General features: G+C 39.8%; 1 protein-coding gene across 4 annotated transcripts in view; it reads left to right on the top strand.

Annotated features, from left to right (window-relative positions):
• pcnx1 (pecanex 1) overlaps window positions 1–17309 on the top strand; it is a 34088-nt gene extending 16779 nt beyond the window's left edge. For 2 of the 4 annotated variants that reach the window (XM_082154046.1, XM_082154044.1), the window contains 28 exons: window positions 1414–1507; window positions 1588–1645; window positions 2793–3025; window positions 3266–3419; window positions 3502–3534; window positions 4395–4566; window positions 4781–4891; window positions 4981–5072; window positions 5176–5285; window positions 5461–5566; window positions 5675–5767; window positions 6824–6974; window positions 7079–7220; window positions 7404–7581; window positions 8206–8314; window positions 8424–8553; window positions 8646–8704; window positions 8835–9050; window positions 9721–9974; window positions 10102–10332; window positions 10496–10596; window positions 10716–10866; window positions 10974–11204; window positions 11306–11580; window positions 11663–11835; window positions 14440–14891; window positions 14972–15112; window positions 16182–17309. In XM_082154046.1, the coding sequence (XP_082010172.1) occupies window positions 1414–1507; window positions 1588–1645; window positions 2793–3025; window positions 3266–3419; window positions 3502–3534; window positions 4395–4566; window positions 4781–4891; window positions 4981–5072; window positions 5176–5285; window positions 5461–5566; window positions 5675–5767; window positions 6824–6974; window positions 7079–7220; window positions 7404–7581; window positions 8206–8314; window positions 8424–8553; window positions 8646–8704; window positions 8835–9050; window positions 9721–9974; window positions 10102–10332; window positions 10496–10596; window positions 10716–10866; window positions 10974–11204; window positions 11306–11580; window positions 11663–11835; window positions 14440–14891; window positions 14972–15112; window positions 16182–16322 (4391 nt within the window). In that variant the 3' untranslated portion in view covers window positions 16323–17309. Of the gene's footprint in view, window positions 1–1413; window positions 1508–1587; window positions 1646–2777; window positions 3026–3265; window positions 3420–3501; window positions 3535–4394; window positions 4567–4780; window positions 4892–4980; window positions 5073–5175; window positions 5286–5460; window positions 5567–5674; window positions 5768–6823; window positions 6975–7078; window positions 7221–7403; window positions 7582–8205; window positions 8315–8423; window positions 8554–8645; window positions 8705–8834; window positions 9051–9720; window positions 9975–10101; window positions 10333–10495; window positions 10597–10715; window positions 10867–10973; window positions 11205–11305; window positions 11581–11662; window positions 11836–14439; window positions 14892–14971; window positions 15113–16181 lie in introns of all 4 variants that reach the window. The other 2 variants (XM_082154045.1, XM_082154043.1) reach the window with 1 other exon arrangement.
• Window positions 17310–19047: the final 1738 nt, after the last annotated feature.

Here is a 19047-nt window from a genome sequence, read left to right as displayed (position 1 = left end):
ATTGGCTGTGGGAGTTAATCTTTATTTATCTCTATCATTTTACTCATTTTTCTGCATGTGTATGTGGGATTTTATTTTTGTAAACATTAGGATGTTTGGGATCTCACTGATTATACGGCTAACATCATGACTTTACTTCACATTTTGTATGCATGTTTGTGTGGCATGGACTTTCTTTGGTCAGTCAAACTCTTCCCTGGGGGTCTAGAGGTATTGATGCAGCACTCTCACTGCTGTGGTTAAGGTTTGCTTCCGGTCAGGGAACATGCTGGCTTATTTCCCTCAGGATCAATAGTGCATCTATATATCTATAAATATCTCTTGTTTTTGAATGGAGAAACATAATAAAATGTTATCAGCTTAAAAATCTCATACAGTCAGGAAGGATAGAGAAAGGATTCTTTGTCTTGTTTACACCTGGTATTAGCATTGGTATTACCAATGAACTGGATACCACATTCCATGAACTCGTGCGCATGTATTTATGGGCTTACATTTTCTGATTTGTCTGAATGGGGTTTTATTGGTCCCAACACTGGACCCCGTTTACACCTGTATTTAGTGCTGTCCACTGGTGATTGGATCACTTGAAATGAAACAATTATAACCAAATGACTGTTGTTACAGGCTGTCAAGAGTTTTTTTATGTGTGTGTGCGTTAATTTTCTCTAGAATTTTATTTTTGCAATCATATTATATTAAGAGTTTCTTATGCTATTGTGTTGCATGTTCAGTGGTTCTCGTCTACCCCTTTTCAACTGAAATGTCATACTCCTAGTTTTAAGAACATTTTAACACTCAAAGAACTGAACAAAACAACTTTGGAGCCAATAGCCTTGTGGGCAGCGCTCCGACATATAGTGCAACTGCACCTCTGGTGCCCGAGTTCGACTCAGCAAGGGTGCATTCAGTTGATCAAAAGTGACAATAAAGACATTTATTATGTTACAGAAGATTTTCTATTAAAAAATCCCGTTCTTTTGAATTTTCTATTCATCAAAAAATTCTTACCGTTTTGTGAGAACTTGTGAACGGTAATGTAAGTTATTTATTGGTATAACAAATAAACTTCATAGCAATCAATTATCATATAATATTATTTTTTTTTATTGTAGATAGCAGGCAAAATAAAGCTTTTTAGAACCACTGTGTAACTAAAATCTTTACACAGGAAAGGAATCAAAAAGAGTTGGGCATTTCCAGTATAGACGGCCTTCCTGATTATAATGGGAGTGATTAAATTTTGTTGGCGTCTGTCTTGCCAGATTGAGGTGTTATTGTTCTGAAAACTTAGTGCAGACCAGCAGGTATTATGGGGGCAGTGTCCTATCTGTGGTAAAAGGCTCCACGCTCATGTGACCCTGCGATGTCTGTTATGTGACCCCTAACCTCCTGTGTGTTTGTGTGACTCAGGGAAGCTGACCCCACCTCTCTATGAGGTCGGAGGATGTGACATGTCCCTGGTGAACTTTGAACCTGCAACCAGACGAGCCTCCAACAACCTCTGGTGAGTTACAGCACACGTACGACCAGAACCCAGAATCCCTTGTTGAATATCCAACAACTAACATCTTTCTCTATCTGCAGGGAAACAGACTCTCACCTCTCCAGTTCTACCTCAGTTCGTTTTTACCCTCATGACCTGGTGAGTGCTACTGAACACACACACACAGAGAATATAAAGACTGTGAGACAATATAGTGACATACAGTATGAGATTATGCATTGTGCACAAAAAGTGCTTGTGTAAGAAAGCAGCACAGTTGAGACTAGGGCTGCGCAATACGACAATATACATCATTTCAACAATATACTGTAAGGTGTCTTTAGTTAGAAATTCTGCTATATAATTTAATCACGGTATGTAAATATATCTGCATTGCACAATTCTACTTTAAGTTGTTGGCATTTTAGTGTGATAAAGAAACATGCATGAATTAGAAAATAAAGAGCAGGATGTGCATGAGGTTAAAAAGAGTTAAGTGCAAAACGCTGAAAAAAACACACAAAAAAATCCCAATGCGGTTCTTGCACTGATTAACTTGCACCCGAAGCACAATTGTCCCTTATGTGGAGTATTCACGTAAACACAGCCGGTTACATCTTAAGTGAACGTAAACAGTTGGGTGAAAACTGAATGTGTATCAGTGTATTAGATCTGTTCATTAGGTATGGTAGCTTATTTCCACCACGGCTTAAAAGAATATAAAAGGAAATTGTGATTTTTTTTTTTTTTATCTCACAATTTTGACTTTTTTTTTTTTTTTTTGCAATTGCGAGTTTCGGAAATAGAAATTGCGACTTTATATTTCAGAATTGCGAGATAAACTTTGTGGACTATAACTCGCAATTGCAAGTTTACATCTCATAGTTTTTAGTTTTTATTCAGTGGCAGAAACAAGCTTCCATAATTAACTTTTGTTTTTATATTTAATGAATACAGGGAAGACTATGCAGTGTTTTAATTTTTTATTTGATTATTACATTTCTGTAGTATTTTTTTACTACATTAAATACTGTACCTACTAAACCAAAAAAAAAAATTTATTCAGTTTGTAACTTTGTTCTATTGTATATGTCCTTTTGTTTGTGATTTGCTTTGTTCTTATTTTATAATTACAAAAATAACTATATAATGTTATCGTGAAATAACATTTCTCATATTGTGATTTTGGTCACATCGCCCACCCCTAGTTGAGATGATGAGCTCAGTCTGTGTGTGTGTGTGTGTGTGTGTGTGTGTGTGTGTGTGTGTGTGTAAACTCACCCTGGCTTAGTTCTCGTTTCCTCAGATGCGTTTGAATCGGTTGCTGTCCATGGACCCAGAGCTGTTGGAACAGCACGATGTGGACGGCAGTCCTGACCTGCAGGAGGCGCCGCACTCCACACAGGGCTCCACACACAATCACACACACTCACACGCGCACGCGCTCAAAACCAAGCAGTACTACCGCTTCTGGCTGCTGCCATACCTGTGGGTCGGGCTGCACTTTGACAGACTCACACTACTGGCCCTCTTCGACAGGTACACACACACACACACACACACACACACACACACACACACACACACACACACACACACACACACACACACACACACACACACACACACACACACACACACACACACACACACACACACACACACACACACACACACACACACACACACACACACACACACACACACACACACATGAATGTGTAGTACTGATATGTTTCATCTCATATCCTGATGGAGCTGTGTGTGTGTGTTTATCAGGAACCGGGAAGTTCTGGAGAACATGCTCTCGGTGGCTCTTGCGGTTCTCGTGGCCTTCCTAGGTTCTGTGCTGCTAGTTCATGGGTTCTTCACTGACATTTGGGTTTTTCAGTTCTGCCTCGTTATCGCCAGTTGCCAGTACTCATTGCTGAAGGTGAGAGAATCACACTTTTTAAATACACACTGATCTAATGAATCATTTTTAATGAAAATGTGTCTTTTGATCCCTTAATCAGAGCGTACAACCCGACTCTTCATCACCCAGACATGTGAGTAACACACACACACACACACACACACACACACACACACACACACACACACACACACACACACACACACACACACACACACACACACTAATACAGTAACACACACACTCCATTACTGTGAGCCAAAAGCATATAAATTAGTGCAGGGAAAATAAATGCGTTCATTTCTGTGATTAATGGGACTTATGCATTTATAAGAATAATCTCAAGATTATGTTTAGAGAGATGGCATTAAACAAAAAAGTATTACAAATATTGTAGATTCTACATTAATTTGGAAATCCAAATTGTGAATACACAACAGTTCAAAAGTTTGGTGTCATTATGATTTTTTTTTTTTAAAGAAATTAATACTTTTATTTAGCAAGGACAACTTAAATTGATCAAATCTGACAATAAAGACATTTATAATGTTACAAACAAAGTTTATTTGTGGAATGCAGTTCTATTCATCAAAGAATCCTGAAAAAACATTGTTTCCACAAAAATATTAAGTAGCACAACATTGCTTCAACATTGATGATAATAAAATGTTTCACCAAATCAACACGTTAGATTATGATTTCTGAAGGATCATGTGACACTGAAGAAATATTTTAAATTATAAATAATATTTCACAATATTACTGTTTTTACTGTATTTTTAATCAAATAAATGCAGTCTTGATGAGCATAGAGATTATTTATTTATTTTTTATTTATTTATCAAACTGACTCCAAACCTTTGAATGGTTGTATATATTCATTATTATATATATATATTAATTAATTAATATCATCAAACCTTTTTAACATTTGCACAAATAAATTTATTTAGATTTGTGGAATGATTTTCTTTCCCTCCTGTGTGTGTTTAGGGTCATAATCGTATCATCGCCTACAGCAGGCCTGTGTATTTCTGTCTGTGCTGTGGGCTGATCTGGCTGTTGCACTATGGGAGTGTAAACAGCAGCTCCAGTGCAGTGTCTCTATATGGAGTCGCTCTCACCAGCTCCATCCTGTTGTCTCAAGCGCGGGATCTCCTCATTGGTGAGCACTGAGCGAAAATTCCCAGCAGATGAATATGTAGTGGTTTTTGTTTTGCTCTTTTATTTAAATCTGCAAGCCATAAGCTTTTTCCTCAGCATTCCTGTGAAAGTAGAAAAATATTCCAGAGCTGAGTGCAGAGAAAATCCTGCTGATGGGACGGGACTCAAGTACTCCGGCTTCACATTATCTCTCTCTTTCGTCTCTCTCACTCTAGTTTTTACCCTGTGCTTTCCCATCATCTTCTTCATTGGGCTGCTCCCTCAGATTAACACTTTTGTCATGTACCTGCTTGAGCAACTTGACATTCACGCCTTCGGAGGAAACGGTAACATATGTGCCCGTTGTAAAAACTGTTGTGTTTGTGATGAGATTGGTGTTTTAGAGACTCATTGGAATGTCTGTCTTCACTCCCAGCATGCACCAGTCTGCTCTCAGCTCTCTATAGTGTTCTGCGCAGCGTCGTCACCATAGCGATGCTCTATGGGTTCTGCTATGGCGCCCTAAAGGTGATGAATCACTTTCTGGATTTCAGTTGTATTTGTGTGGATGTTGGATTGTTCTGTGTTGAAGCACACTGAATATTCCTCTGTATATTATGTTTGTTTTCAGGACTCCTGGGATCCTCAGCACATTCCTGTGCTTTTCTCCGTGTTTTGTGGGCTGTTGGTTGCTGTCTCATATCATCTCAGCCGCCAAAGCAGTGACCCCTCAGTTCTCATGTAAGTCTTTCTGTGAGTGTGTGGGTTTGTGCTTTTGATAAATAATTCTTGGATTTTTCCTGCTGTAAGTACTTTGAATTGAGCTCTTTGAGTATTTACTATTTGTTATAGGAACTTTTAGTCCAGTGGTTAGTTAGTTTTTTGTCGATTTTAATTCTGTCTTCTGTATGTGTAGTTCATTAGTGCAGTCAAAGGTCTTCCCTAACGTAAAAGAGAAAAATCCGGAGGATCCTCTTTCTGAAGTGCAGGATCCGTTACCAGAGAAACTCCGCAGCTCTGTGGTGAGAAATACATGCATAAATCTCACAAACATAGACACAAACACACATGGACTCTTCTGTCTTGAATGATGCGTCTGTGTCTCTCTCTCTCTTTCTCTCTGGCTACAGAATGAGAGACTACAGTCAGATGTGATTGTGTGTGTCGTCATTGCTGTCCTGTATTTCGCCATTCATGTCAGCACCGTTTTCATCGCCTTACAGGTAAAACACTATGAATATAAATATAGTACTTATAAAATTCTGGCCGATACTGATATGGCAATAATTATTTGCATGTTATGGACAAAAACTGATACATGGAAATATAAAAAAATATTTTACATATTAAAAATAAACCACTAAAAAGTAAAATATAATATTTATTTTGAGATTGGCTAAATATTTCATTTAACAGAGTTTTTAAATGATTAATGTTTTTAGAGATTTACTTTAACTCATGTTAAATGACAGCAAAGGCTAAATTAAAAGGGAAATAAGAATCCACAATAAAATACCCAAAATTGGCTCATACACTACCATTCAAAAGTTTGGGGTCAGTCTTTTTTTTTTAAAGAAATCAATATTTTTATTCAGCAAGGATGCATTAAATTCATCAAAAGTGACAGTAAAGAAATTAATAATGTTACAAAAGATTTCTATTTTAAATAAATGCTGTTTTTTTTACTTTCTATTCAAAAATCATTTCATGGTTTCCTATTAAGCAACACAAATGCTTAATCAACACTGTTTGTAATAATAATAAATGTATTTTGTGCAAATCAGCATATTAGAATGATTTCTGAAGGATCATGTGACACTGAAGACTGGAGTAAAGATGCTGAAAATTCAGCTTTACCATCACAGGAATAAATTTAATCTTATAATATATTCAAATAGAAAACAGTTTTTTAAGTTGTAATAATATTTCACCATATTACTGTTTTACTGTATTTTTTATCAAATAAATGAAGCCTTGTTGAACATAAGAGGCTTCTCTTAAAAGCATGGAAAAACCAACCCCAAACAATTGAACGGTGGTGTCTTTCCAAAATCTAACAATCAATTTAAAAAAATCAAAAAAACACTTATATCGGCCAGTAATCTTTAGCAGTATGTTGTGTATCCCTAAATATGATCATACTGCACTTCATAGTTAAGCTGCAGGTAAATCAAACTCCAAGAATACATATTGTATCATAATCAAACTACAGATAAATATTAAAAGTAGAATAAATAGACAGTTCTTGACTGTTCTTGTCCCTCTGTCTTCTCTTCTAGCCATTTTTGAGCTATGTTCTGTATGGTCTGGTTGGGGCAGTTGGGCTGTTAACTCACTACCTGTTGCCCCAGATGAGGAAGCAGTTACCCTGGTACTGCTTCTCGCACCCTCTGCTCAAAACCAGGGAGTACTATCAGTTTGAAATCAGGGGTGAGTCACACTGCAGAGTCAGACATTGAAAATTCTGTTTACTGCTATTTAAATGGGACTCCGTTAGCATTAACTGTACTGAAGTACGTGTTTTCTGTGTGCAGGTGCTGCCCATGTCATGTGGTTTGAGCGTGCACATGTGTGGCTGCTGTTCGTGGAGAAAAACATCCTCTATCCACTCATTGTGCTTAATGAGCTGAGTGGCAGCGCACAGGAGCTCGCCAGCCCCAAGAAACTCAACACAGAGTCAGTATTCCCTCTTCTGTCTAACCTCCTGCCTTGTGTCCTTTTGTATTCAGTGTTAAGGTTGTTGTTGTTTTTTTATTGACTGTCTGCATCTGATCGTCATGTATTAGCCAAACATTGCTCTGCACTATCATTTACAAGAAATCAATTAATTCTCTCTCTCTCCCTCTCTCTCTCTCTCAGGGTCGGAGCTCTAGTGATAACTGTCGCTGGGCTGAAGCTGCTGCGTTCTTCCTTCAGTAGTCCAACATATCAGTATGTCACTGTCCTCTTCACGGTCCTGTTCTTCACGTTTGATTACCAGCAGTTCTCCGAGACATTGCTGCTGGACCTTTTCATTATGTCCATCATTTTCAGCAAGGTCAGTCCTCGTTCCTATAGAATCGATTTTTGTCTTGACTTTTTATTCTTTCGGGAGTTTGATATAGGATATGCCCTCTGATGACGTACAGAGTTGAAGAGTTGTCCAACATGTCCAAGTCATTCTAGACACAATTTAAAGACACTTGTAAGATTCTGTTAGTTATTGAATCCTAACATTTTAGACTAATTGGTAGATTGATAACTAACCAACAGATATCAGACAAGAAAGATCTCTTTTGATTGATCAAATATTTGTGAATGATGACTGTTTAACCAGGCAGCTTGTCCCAGGCAGCCAAATTGTTAATTTCATGTGTCTTATATCGCTCTATGTTCTCTTTATCATTTTATTTTTAAAAGCCATATTAAGCAGCATAATGTAAAGTTCTCTTTATTCTCTATAACTCAAATCAATATTTTATTATTTTATTTTATTTGAAAAAGCCATATTAAGCAGCATAATGTAAAGTCAGTCAATACCACAGACCCCTTCAGATGCTACAACACCCACGGCTTCTCTTACATTATCTCTCACGAATTGCCAGTTTGTTGTTGTTTTTTTTAGATACTTTGCAAAGTCCGTATTGTATAATTGTGTGATTTGTTTTGTTTTGTTTTGTAGTTATGGGAGCTCTTTTATAAGCTGAAGTTTGTTTATACCTACATCGCGCCGTGGCAGATTACCTGGGGCTCTGCCTTCCATGCCTTCGCCCAGCCGTTTGCAGTGCCACGTATCCTTATCACACATTGTGTTTCAGATTTAACATATTTTACAGGCTTTGACAAACCCTGGCGTCTTTGTGATTCTTTCTGTTCTTCCTTGACTCCGCCCCCCTCCAGACTCTGCCATGTTGTTAGTGCAGGCCATTGTGTCTGCTGTGTTCTCCACTCCATTAAACCCTTTTCTTGGCAGTGCCATCTTCATCAGCTCCTACGTAAGACCTGTGCGCTTCTGGGAGAGAGAATACAAGTAAGACACTCAGTGTACATCAGTGTCTCCGTTTTCTTTTGCCATTTTAGCCCAGCTCACAAAGCTTTGTTGATTTTTAATTTGTGTTTCAGTACCAAGCGAGTCGATCACTCCAACACTAGACTTGCCTCGCAGCTTGACAGAAACCCAGGTACTGGTTTACATAGAGTATCTGTTATAAATGTATAATCATTCTTAATTTAGGTTCTTGTCCTTTGAGGTCTAGATTTGTGTGACATCTCTAAACCTGTGTCGTCTCATCCCATCTCTCATGTTGTCAGGTTCAGATGATAATAACCTGAACTCCATCTTCTATGAGCATTTGACGCGTTCCCTGCAGCATTCTCTGTGTGGAGATCTGCAACTGGGCCGCTGGGGAAACTACAGCACTGGAGACTGCTTCATCCTGGCATCTGATTACCTCAATGCTCTCGTTCACCTCGTCGAGATCGGCAACGGCCTCATCACCTTCCAGCTCAGAGGACTTGAGTTCAGGGGTGAGGAGAGGAAAAGACAAAAAGAGAGATTATGAGATTATAAGAGATGTTTCTTGATCAGCAAATCAGCAAATTAGAATGATTTCTGAAGGATCATGTGACACTGAAGACTGGAATAATGGTGCTGAAAGGGAATTAATTACATTTTAAGATATATTAAAATAGAAATTACAATTTAAATTGTAATGATATTTCACAATATAGCTGTTTTTACTGTATTTTTGTTCAAATAAATCAGCTTGGTGAGCATATGAGACTTCTTTCAAAAACATTTAAAAAAATCGCATCGACCCCAAACCTTTGAATGGTAGAGTACATTTTTAAAAGTTATAGTTCTTGGAAATGTAATGTAAAAACAGGATTTTTCTAGCTATTAATTGCTCAATGTACTCTAAATTTAGAAATGAAAGCTCTCTCCCCAATCCACCCTGACCATTTGTAGAAATTAAGCCACAAAAACAGGTCATTCAGGAATCATTGTATTTAGTAATGTCACAACCATGAGCACATTAACATAACTGACCATGGCTTTGGTGCATGGTTCGAATGGATTTTAAGTTGACTTCAAGTGGAAAAAATATAACATTTTATAGGAGTTATTAATGTTGAAATGATTATATGATTCTAGTTAAAAGATTCTGTCACATTTCTTTTCCTATTTCTATCCTAGGGACGTATTGCCAGCAGAGGGAGGTGGAGGCGATAACAGAGGGTGTTGAAGAAGATGAAAGCTGTTGTTGCTGTGAGCCTGGTCACCTTCCCCATCTGCTGTCCTTTAATGCTGCGTTTGGACAGCGCTGGTTGGCCTGGGAGGTTCTGGTCACTAAATACGCCCTGGAGGGCTACAGCATCACCGATAACAGTGCCGCGTCTATGCTGCAGGTGTTTGATCTGCGGCGAATCCTCACCACCTACTACGTTAAGGTCAGCACACAAGTATTGCTATCCTGTACCTAACTGCTCTGTTGAAAACTGGCTAGGTGAGGTTTAACGTTCTGAAATTGTGTTTAAAAATAATTTATTTATTGTATACGTGTTTGTATGTGTGTAGGGCATCATTTACTATGTCATCGCGTCTCCTAAACTGGAGGAGTGGCTGGCGAACGAAGCCTTATTGGAGGGCTTGAAGAGCTGCGGAGAGAGAAACTATGTTGACCTGGATCCAACCTTTAACCCCAATATTGATGAAGACTATGATCACAGACTGGCTGGAATCTCCAGAGACAGTTTCTGCTCCGTCTACCTCAGCTGGATCCAGTACTGCAACTCACGGAGAGAGAAGGTAAACACATGCTTGTGATCAATTTAATGCATCCTTGCTGAATAAATGTATTAAATTGTTTAATAAAATCAAAATATCAATCTTACTGATCCCAAACTTTTTAATAGAAGTTTGTAAACACAATTTTAAATTGCTACTGTCTCTCTCACTCTCTTTCTTTCAGCCACTAGACAGTGAGAAAGACTCTCCATTGGTTTTGTTGTGTTATGGTCTGTGTGTTTTGGGAAGGAGAGCTCTGGGAACTGCATCTCACCATATGTCCAGGTGAGGGTGCAAAAATCCTTTACTGTGCTGGAGATTTTCCAAAAAGCTTGTTATGAAGACACTGTTTGCGGTTAGTGTGTGCACGTTTATTCTGATGGTGTGTGTTTGGGTTCTTACAGTAATCTAGAGTCGTTCCTCTATGGGCTGCATTCCTTGTTTAAGGGAGATTTCCGGATCTCATCTGTGAGAGATGAATGGATATTTACTGACATGGAACTGCTGAGGAAGGTGGTTGTGCCTGGAATTCGCATGTCACTCAAACTACACCAGGTGAGATGCGTGTGAGATGAATTTGTTCTCTGTGTCATATCAAATGTGACTTGTATTATTTTATGCGTTTGGGATACATTTTAACCAGAGTTAATCTCTCTCTGCAGGATCACTTCACCTCCCCTGATGAGTATGAGGAATCATCTGTGTTGTTTGAGGCGATTTCTTCACACGAGCAGACGCTAGTGATCGCTCATGAGGGCGACCCGGCCTGGCGCAGTGCCGTCCTGTCCAACTCTCCCTCTCTGCTCGCCCTCAGACACGTGTTGGACGAAGGGACCAACGAATACAAGATCATCATGCTTAATAGACGCTACCTCAGCTTCAGGGTCATAAAGGTGAGGGCAAAAAGGATAAAATACAGGAAAATAGACTGACGCGGAAAAGACAACTTTATTAGGACATAAGTCATTTTCTGTGTTTGCATGTGTATTCTTAGGTGAATAAGGAGTGTGTGCGCGGTCTGTGGGCGGGGCAGCAGCAGGAATTGGTGTTTTTGCGGAACCGAAACCCGGAGCGTGGAAGCATCCAGAATGCCAAGCAAGCACTACGCAACATGATCAACTCTTCGTGCGACCAGCCAATCGGATACCCAATATATGTGTCGCCCCTGACAACATCTTACTGTAATACACACCCCCAGCTGGGACACATACTGGGAGGTCCAATCAGCATCGCCAACATACGAAACTTTATTGTCAACACGTGGCACAGGTGTGTGTGTGTGGTTGAATGAGAAGGAATGGATGTGTTTTGAGTGATGTCACAATAACGGCGGCTATCTCTCTCACTGCAGACTACGTAAGGGTTGCGGTGCTGGCTGTAATAGTGGCGGGAATGTTGAAGATTGTGATGCAGGTGGCTTGTCGTGTGGCAGTGGGAATTCTGGGAATTCTGGGACAGGAGCAAGTGATTCCCAGCACAGCTCAGGACCTACAGCACTGCACGCTTACACACCTCATTCTCTGGGTAAACACACAGTCGATGCGTACACATCATTTACTGGTGAAACACATATAATTATGATGAATTTGTATTCTAATGAGGCCTCACCCTGTTAATATTTGCAAATCCTCTATCTGAGTTTTTAGGTTTACCGTGATGCATCTGACACCTTTATAGGTATAATATACCATAGATATCATATAATAAAGGCTAGATGTCTCGTGCGCGCTGCTGGCCAATGGAGGTTGACGTCCGCACACGGCGGCCATCTTACCACAGGGTGCTCGCTCACTCATAACATGGTGCATGTACTTTTAAATAACCATAACTTGCTCAATTTTCTACCGATTTTCAAACGGTTTGGTTTGTTATAAACGTCAGAGATGTAGTTATGACACTGCATACATATGAATAATTATAACATACATGTTCAAGCATTCTGAATTACAGCCACGTTAATAACGTTTGTAAGAAACCAAACCGTTTGTAAATCCGTCAAGATTTCAGCGAGATAAGAGGATTTGTGTGCGTGCTGATCACTCACCTTAATTCACAGCTTCCCTGTGGTAAGATGGCCGCCGGTGATGCCGGAAGTGACTCCACCTTAAGACATCTAGCCTTTATATGATATCTATGTAATATACACTCACCGGCCACTTTATTAAGTACACCTGTTCAACTGCTCGTTAATACAAATATCTAATTAGCCAATCACTTTGCAGCAACTCAATGTATTTAGGCATGTAGACATGGTCAAGACAATCTGCTGAAGTTCAAACTGAGCATCAGAATGTGGAAGAAATGTGATTTTAAGCCTCGTTCAGACTGTCAGTCCAAATCTGATTTTTGTGCATGTCCGATTGGAATCTGATCATATTTAGCAAGTGTGAACGACAATAAATCACTTGAAATGCGCTTTTTACAAATCCGTTTCGAGCTACTTTCATAGAAATGTGGTTTAAAAATCTATTCAAATAACATTTCTGGAAATCTGTTTTAGTCTGACCCCTCTAATCGGATTTTGCGTGGTTTGTCACTTTCTCACGGCACGACATGTCAGACGTTGTTATAGGAAACTTCCTGAAAGTCACTGCAGAAACAAGGTTGTGTTGTTGCAAAGTGCTGGTCGAGCAGAAAATTACAATATAATGGAAACAATAGAGTATAAATATTTAATTTTAAGACTGGCGGAGATGACAGCACTGAATAAAGCGGCGCATACCAGTCTGCTACATTTCTGCCTCTGTCTCATAAAACACAGTAGTCCAGCGTGGCGGCTACACATTGTCATGTTGTAAATAAGACAACATCTGTATTACAAACCCCTCAACTGCTGTTGTTTTTGGCGTATACATAACGCAAAGTCATTTCCATAGAAACCAATGCAGATATTCCGGAAAACGAAAGGGGGCCACGGGACATACAAATCGGATCTGAACAGTTGCAAAACACAGTGTGTACATTCAATAATTTAGGTCAGATTACAATCAGATATACAAATAATCAGATTTGGACCGACAGCATGAATGTGACATGGTTATTGGTGCCAGATGGGCTGGTCTGAGTATTTCAGAAACTGCTGATCTACTGGGATGGCATCTCTAGGGTTTACAGAGAATGGTCCAAAAAAGATACAAATATCCAGTGAGTGACAGTTCTGTGGGCGAAATAGAATGGACAGACTGGTTCCAGCTGATAGAAAGGCAACAGTAACTCAAATAACCACTCGTTACAACCAAGGTCTGCAGAAGAGCATCTCTGAACGCACAACATGTCGAACCATGAAGCAGATGGGCTACAGCAGCAGCAGAACACACCGGGTGCCACTCCTGTCAGCTGAGAACAGGAAACTGAGGCTACAATTCACACAGGCTCACCAAAATTGGACAATAGAAGATTGGAAAAATGTTGCCTGGTCTGATGAGACTCGATTTCTGCGGCGACATTCAGATGGTACAGTCAGAATTTGGCGTAAATTACATGAAAGCATGGATCCATTCTGCCTTGTATCAATAGTTCAGGTTGCTGCTGGTAGTGTAATGGTGTGAGGGATATTTTCTTGGCACACTTTGGGCCCCTTAGTACCAATTGAGCATTGCAACGCCACAGCCTACCTGACTATTGTTGCTGACCATGTCCATCCCTTCATGATCACAACACACCCATCTTCTGATGGCTACTTCCAGCAAGATAATGCGTCATGTCACAATGCTCAAACCATCTGAAACTGGTTTCTTAAACATGACAATGAGTTCACTGTACTCAAATGGCCTTCACAGTTACTAGACCTCAATCCAATAGAACTCCTTTGGGATGTGGTGGAACAGGAGCCATGGATGTGCAGTAGACAAATCTGCAGCAACTGTGTGATGCTATCATGTCAATATGGACCAAAACCTCTGAGGAATGTTTCCAGCACCTTGTTGAATCTATGGCAGTACTGAAGTCAAAAGGGGGTCCAACCCAGTACTAACAAGGTGTAGCTAATAAAGTGGATAGTGAGTGTATGTTTATTGCCGAAGCATTTGCAACAGTCGAACAAAACTAGAAAAGGAAAGGTCAGATCAGATGGATGGTTGGATAAATATTGTCAAATAATAAAGAAAGTAACAGTCTCTCTCTCTTCAGGTACAAGTCAGAGTTCTCAGTCTGTTCAGTCTGGTTTGGTGCGTCAGTCTCCTGCTCGTGCATCTGTCGTGAGTCAGTCGTCCTCGTATCGCCACAGCAGCAGCCGCCAGTCTTCACTCCGCACATCTGTCACGGGTCTGGAGCCCTGCAGACGTTCCTCCAGCAGCCAGCTATCTCTCCGTACGCTGCCCACCTCCCTGCAACTCCGCCTGGGTAACGCTTCAGCCGCCAACCCCGACCCGCCCGGTCCATCCAGCTCTCTCTCCGCCCACTCCATCCCGCCCTGCAAACGACACGCCCACACGCTCGCAGGCCTGCTGGGAAACGAAGCCTTAGGGCTGGGGACGGACATCCATCCTCACCCCCATCATCATCTTCACTACATCCACCATCATCATCACAATCCCTCCCTGTCCTGTCTGAGGAGGGACGACATCTCCTACAGGGTGCAGGTGAGCGTCTGGCTTTCTTGCATTTTGGCCCTTTGTGAAATTTGTTGTTATCATGAAATGTATGCATTTTTTGTGTGTAGATTGTTGATGTGAGTCAGGTGTTGGACGTGATGAATCATCCCAAGAGGAAGGAGCTGGTGTGGCCAGATGAGAGCATGAGACTGAGATCTGGACGTAACTTCTGGAGAGAGTGGAGTCCCCTAGAAGGCATGGAGGGTCATGTGCGTACATTACATGTGTTTTTATTTTAAAATAAAACTATTCAAAAATAGTTTGAAGTTCACTTCAAAATGAAAATTCTGTCATCATATACTCACCCTCTTCTGCTGAACACAAAGGAAGATATTTTGAAGAATGTCTGTCGGTAACCAGATAGTTTGATGTACTTCATTGACTTCAATAGTAGGAAAAAAAATACTATGGAAGTCAATGAGGTCCATCAACTGTTTGGTTACCGACATTGTTCAAAACATCATCTTTTGTGTTCAGCAGAAGAAGAAAAAATTCATACAGGTTTTAAACAACTTGAAGGTAATACACTAAAGGTGGCTGTACTGTACCAACTATTTAGGGGGAACTAAATTCCGCTAGGTGGAACAAACTGTAATTTGCACTACTGTCTGTTCAAAATAAATGAAAAGAAACCTAGCTCTGGGGATTTGTTGCTTCTTCCTGTTGTACCGAACCGTGACCCCAAAACCGAGATACAGTATGTACTGTGGCAATTCCCCTACGCACCTGACTAAAGTTAAACTAGGTGTCTCCGACTCCCACAATTGGTTGTCGCCTAAGAGTAGCTACTCTGTAAGATGCCTAAGAATTGAGTCGGGCGACGTCTCGTCCCTTATGAACACTTTCACTTGGGATTAAGATCTCTAGTGTTCCACTAACCTGGTGCACAGCATTAACTACTAGACAGACTACTGACAATGCCTTCCAATGCCTTCGAATATGCTTTAATTACGGCCTGGAAGATCTCAGACCAATTTCAGAGAGAATCCCAGCAGCAAAAAGAACACTACAGTTTTTATAGAATAGGAGCATGGCAAAGGTGAATTAATACATTACATCAGTCTTCTACAATTCCATCACAGCACCGAACCGTGACTTCTCTGTACCGTTACACCCCTTGTATAATTATATATAGATTATTTGGATGACAATTAAGCACATTTCCCCTAGAATTCTTAGTTATCTTGTGCAAAAAAAAGAAAGAAATTTTGTAATTTTGGGAAAAAAGGTTACTATTATAATTATCCTAATTTCCCACTACTCTCTCTCTCTCCATAGGTGGTTCATCGTTGGGTGCCTTGCAGTCGTGATCCGGTTAGTCGGTCTCACATTGATAAGACCATCCTGCTGCTCCAGGTGGATGATAAACTGGTTCCCATTATAGAGACGGGAGTGATTGAACTGGGGGCAGAGGTGTGAGGACACACTCATCTAATGTCAGTCCAGAGGAAGAATGAGGCCACGCTCACTTCCAGCTGCTGATCGGGCGCAGGAATCCAGGGAATCGTGCAAATGGAGAACGTACACACTCACACGCTGTAAGAAGCACACTTGCTCGGATCTGGACAGAAAGCTGCCTTGCTCTGTGTTCCTCGGATATGCTGCATGAGAGATCAGCTCCTGTAAACTCTTCTCTCTCTTTTTCTCTCCTTTATGAGCAGCTGCGGTCTCATTCTGTTTCTTGGTTTCTATGCATCTCATCAGTTGTCTGTAAACACATGCAAACTCACAGGGAACACTAAAGCCAAGCTTGATGTACACGCAGAGAAAGCAGCTTTTTTTTTATTACAGTTATAATCAAGTTTTATTTTGTATTTTCTGCCAAAATAAGTCAGGTGCACATTGCTGACCTGGACATGCAGTGAATCATGTGACAGACTGTTTTACTAGCTGCCAAGAAAGACAGAAGATTGCAGTGAGGATGATGATGATGATGATGATGATGATGATAAAACGGAAGCAGGTGCTTCCAGTACAGAGCTCTCTTATGTCATCCTTATTTTTTTTTTATCCTCATTTATTTTGTTGAGGATCCATTTGAAAACAAAGAGACAGGTGTTATGAGAAACTTTAACTTGCACTATTTGTTTTATTTTTGTTTTTGATTTGCAGCTGTGCACTACTTTCTAAGATCACACATTATTTATTCCTCCACGGTTTAAATCGCCATGGTTACCGTTGCCTTTGGAATGCAAAATGCGAAATCGACACATTCTTTTCTGCCATTTTGACTTTTTTCTTTAGCTTGAGGACAGAAGTGGTTTTTAACCACGTGTAGTTATGTATGAATATATAAATGTGTCTGTATAAAGATTTGGCTTTGAATATTTATTATTGTATTTACATTTTGTTATATTGTTTTTCATTTACGGGACAAATAAAGACAATGCATAAATATGTCCTGTACCTGAGTGACTGATGATATTCTTTTATGAGAAGGATGAAATGAAGTGCATGGTGTATCTGGGGCATGAACTCATATTCATGTGATCTGGGGACAAATTTCTGGGCCAATAAAATAGCCATCATGAGACGATACCAGTGACTGGACCACATCTGGCTCCGTTTGCCAATCAGTCATGTTTTTTTTTATATATAAATGAAGTGCAGTCATTCAATGCTTTGGCTGTGATCACTGGCATAATCTGTATATCGGTACAATGGCTTTAGGTTAAAGAAAAGCAGTAAATAAATAAAACCGATATCTTTAAAAAAAAATTATTAAAGAGCTTTTTTTCAGTCACAGTGTTTCAATCCTGTGTAATCTCCTGTTATATTTTAAGGTAATTTCACGTTGATTTTGTGTTATAAGACCGTAATAATTGGAAGGAAACATCTGAATTTCTTTATATGTCAAAATATAACAAACTATAAACATGTCCTGATATAGTTTTCTTGATATTTATGTTTACTTTTTGAGATATTGTAACAATTCATATGCAAGCAGTATAAACGGTATTTAAAAGGTTCATTAGTGAATAGACATTCAAATTGGTTTTTTTATATTATTTTTATTATGAAAGTCATGAAACTAATTCATTATTATCGCTGTTGGGCGAAACCTCGTATCTCCATATTGCATCATTTTATTTTACTTTTTCATACATCATTACTATTGGTCACCCTTTATGCCTGTCTATGGGTTTTGCAAATTTCTAGCCAAAAAAAAAAAAAAGTATTAAAAAGAGCTTGTGACTAAATCTCGTAACTCCATTGGCTTCTTAAACTGTAAGTAAAACCTCATGACTCCACCCCGCCTCATGAAGTCCCGCACACAGTTTGAACCATCTCTGCTTGTTTGCAATGCACAGGTAAATAAAGAACTGCTCTTTGATAAGTACAGGAGAAGAGTGTCTTCTGAGAAGAGAGCATTGTCGTACAGTCATAGTCATACGACAACTAGCATTGTCTTATAGCTTCTGCGTAGCACTTCGTCTTTAATAACATGAGATTTTGGCCAAATGACAGAAAAAACGTAGTGCCCACATACACTATATTGGCAAAAGTTTTGGGACGTCTGCCTTTACATACACATGAACTTTAATGACATCCCATTCTTAATCCGTAGGGTTTGTGGAGTTGGCAGACCCTTTGCAGCTTTAACAGCTTCAACTCTTCTGGGAAGGCTTTCCACAAGGTTTAGAGTGTGTTTATAGGGGTTTTTGACCATTCTTCTAAAAAGCGCATTTGTGAGGTTGGGCATTGATGTTGGACGAGAAGGCCCGGCTGGACCGGCTCGCAGTCTCCGCTCTAATTCATCCCAAAGGTGTTCTATCAGGTTGAGGTCAGGACTCTGCAGGCTAGTCAAGTTCCTCCACACCAAACTCGCTCATCCATGTCTTTATGGACCTTGCTTTGTGGACTGGTGCGCAGTCATGTTGGAACAGGAAGGGGCCATCCCCAAACTGTTCCCACAAAGTTGGGAGTATGAAATTGTCCAAAATTCTCTGGTCAAAAACTTTGTCCATTTGAGCTTGATTTTGGTCAAATGTTATAATGACAAATCTGACCATACATGAAGCCACAATATCAACTTTGTCAACACAAAGTTGTAAAAAAAAAAAAAAATCTTGCTTTGGTCATCATTGCCTGGTTTCATTGTCTGATTATAAGAATCAGAGATCATGTGAACAGCAGAGAAAAC

The sequence above is a fragment of the Leuciscus leuciscus genome, assembly GCF_965113295.1.
Source record: "Leuciscus leuciscus genome assembly, chromosome: 22".
Lineage (NCBI taxonomy): Eukaryota > Metazoa > Chordata > Actinopteri > Cypriniformes > Leuciscidae > Leuciscus > Leuciscus leuciscus.
Note: the sequence above shows the minus strand (reverse complement) of the source record. Positions and strands in the feature narration are given on the sequence as shown.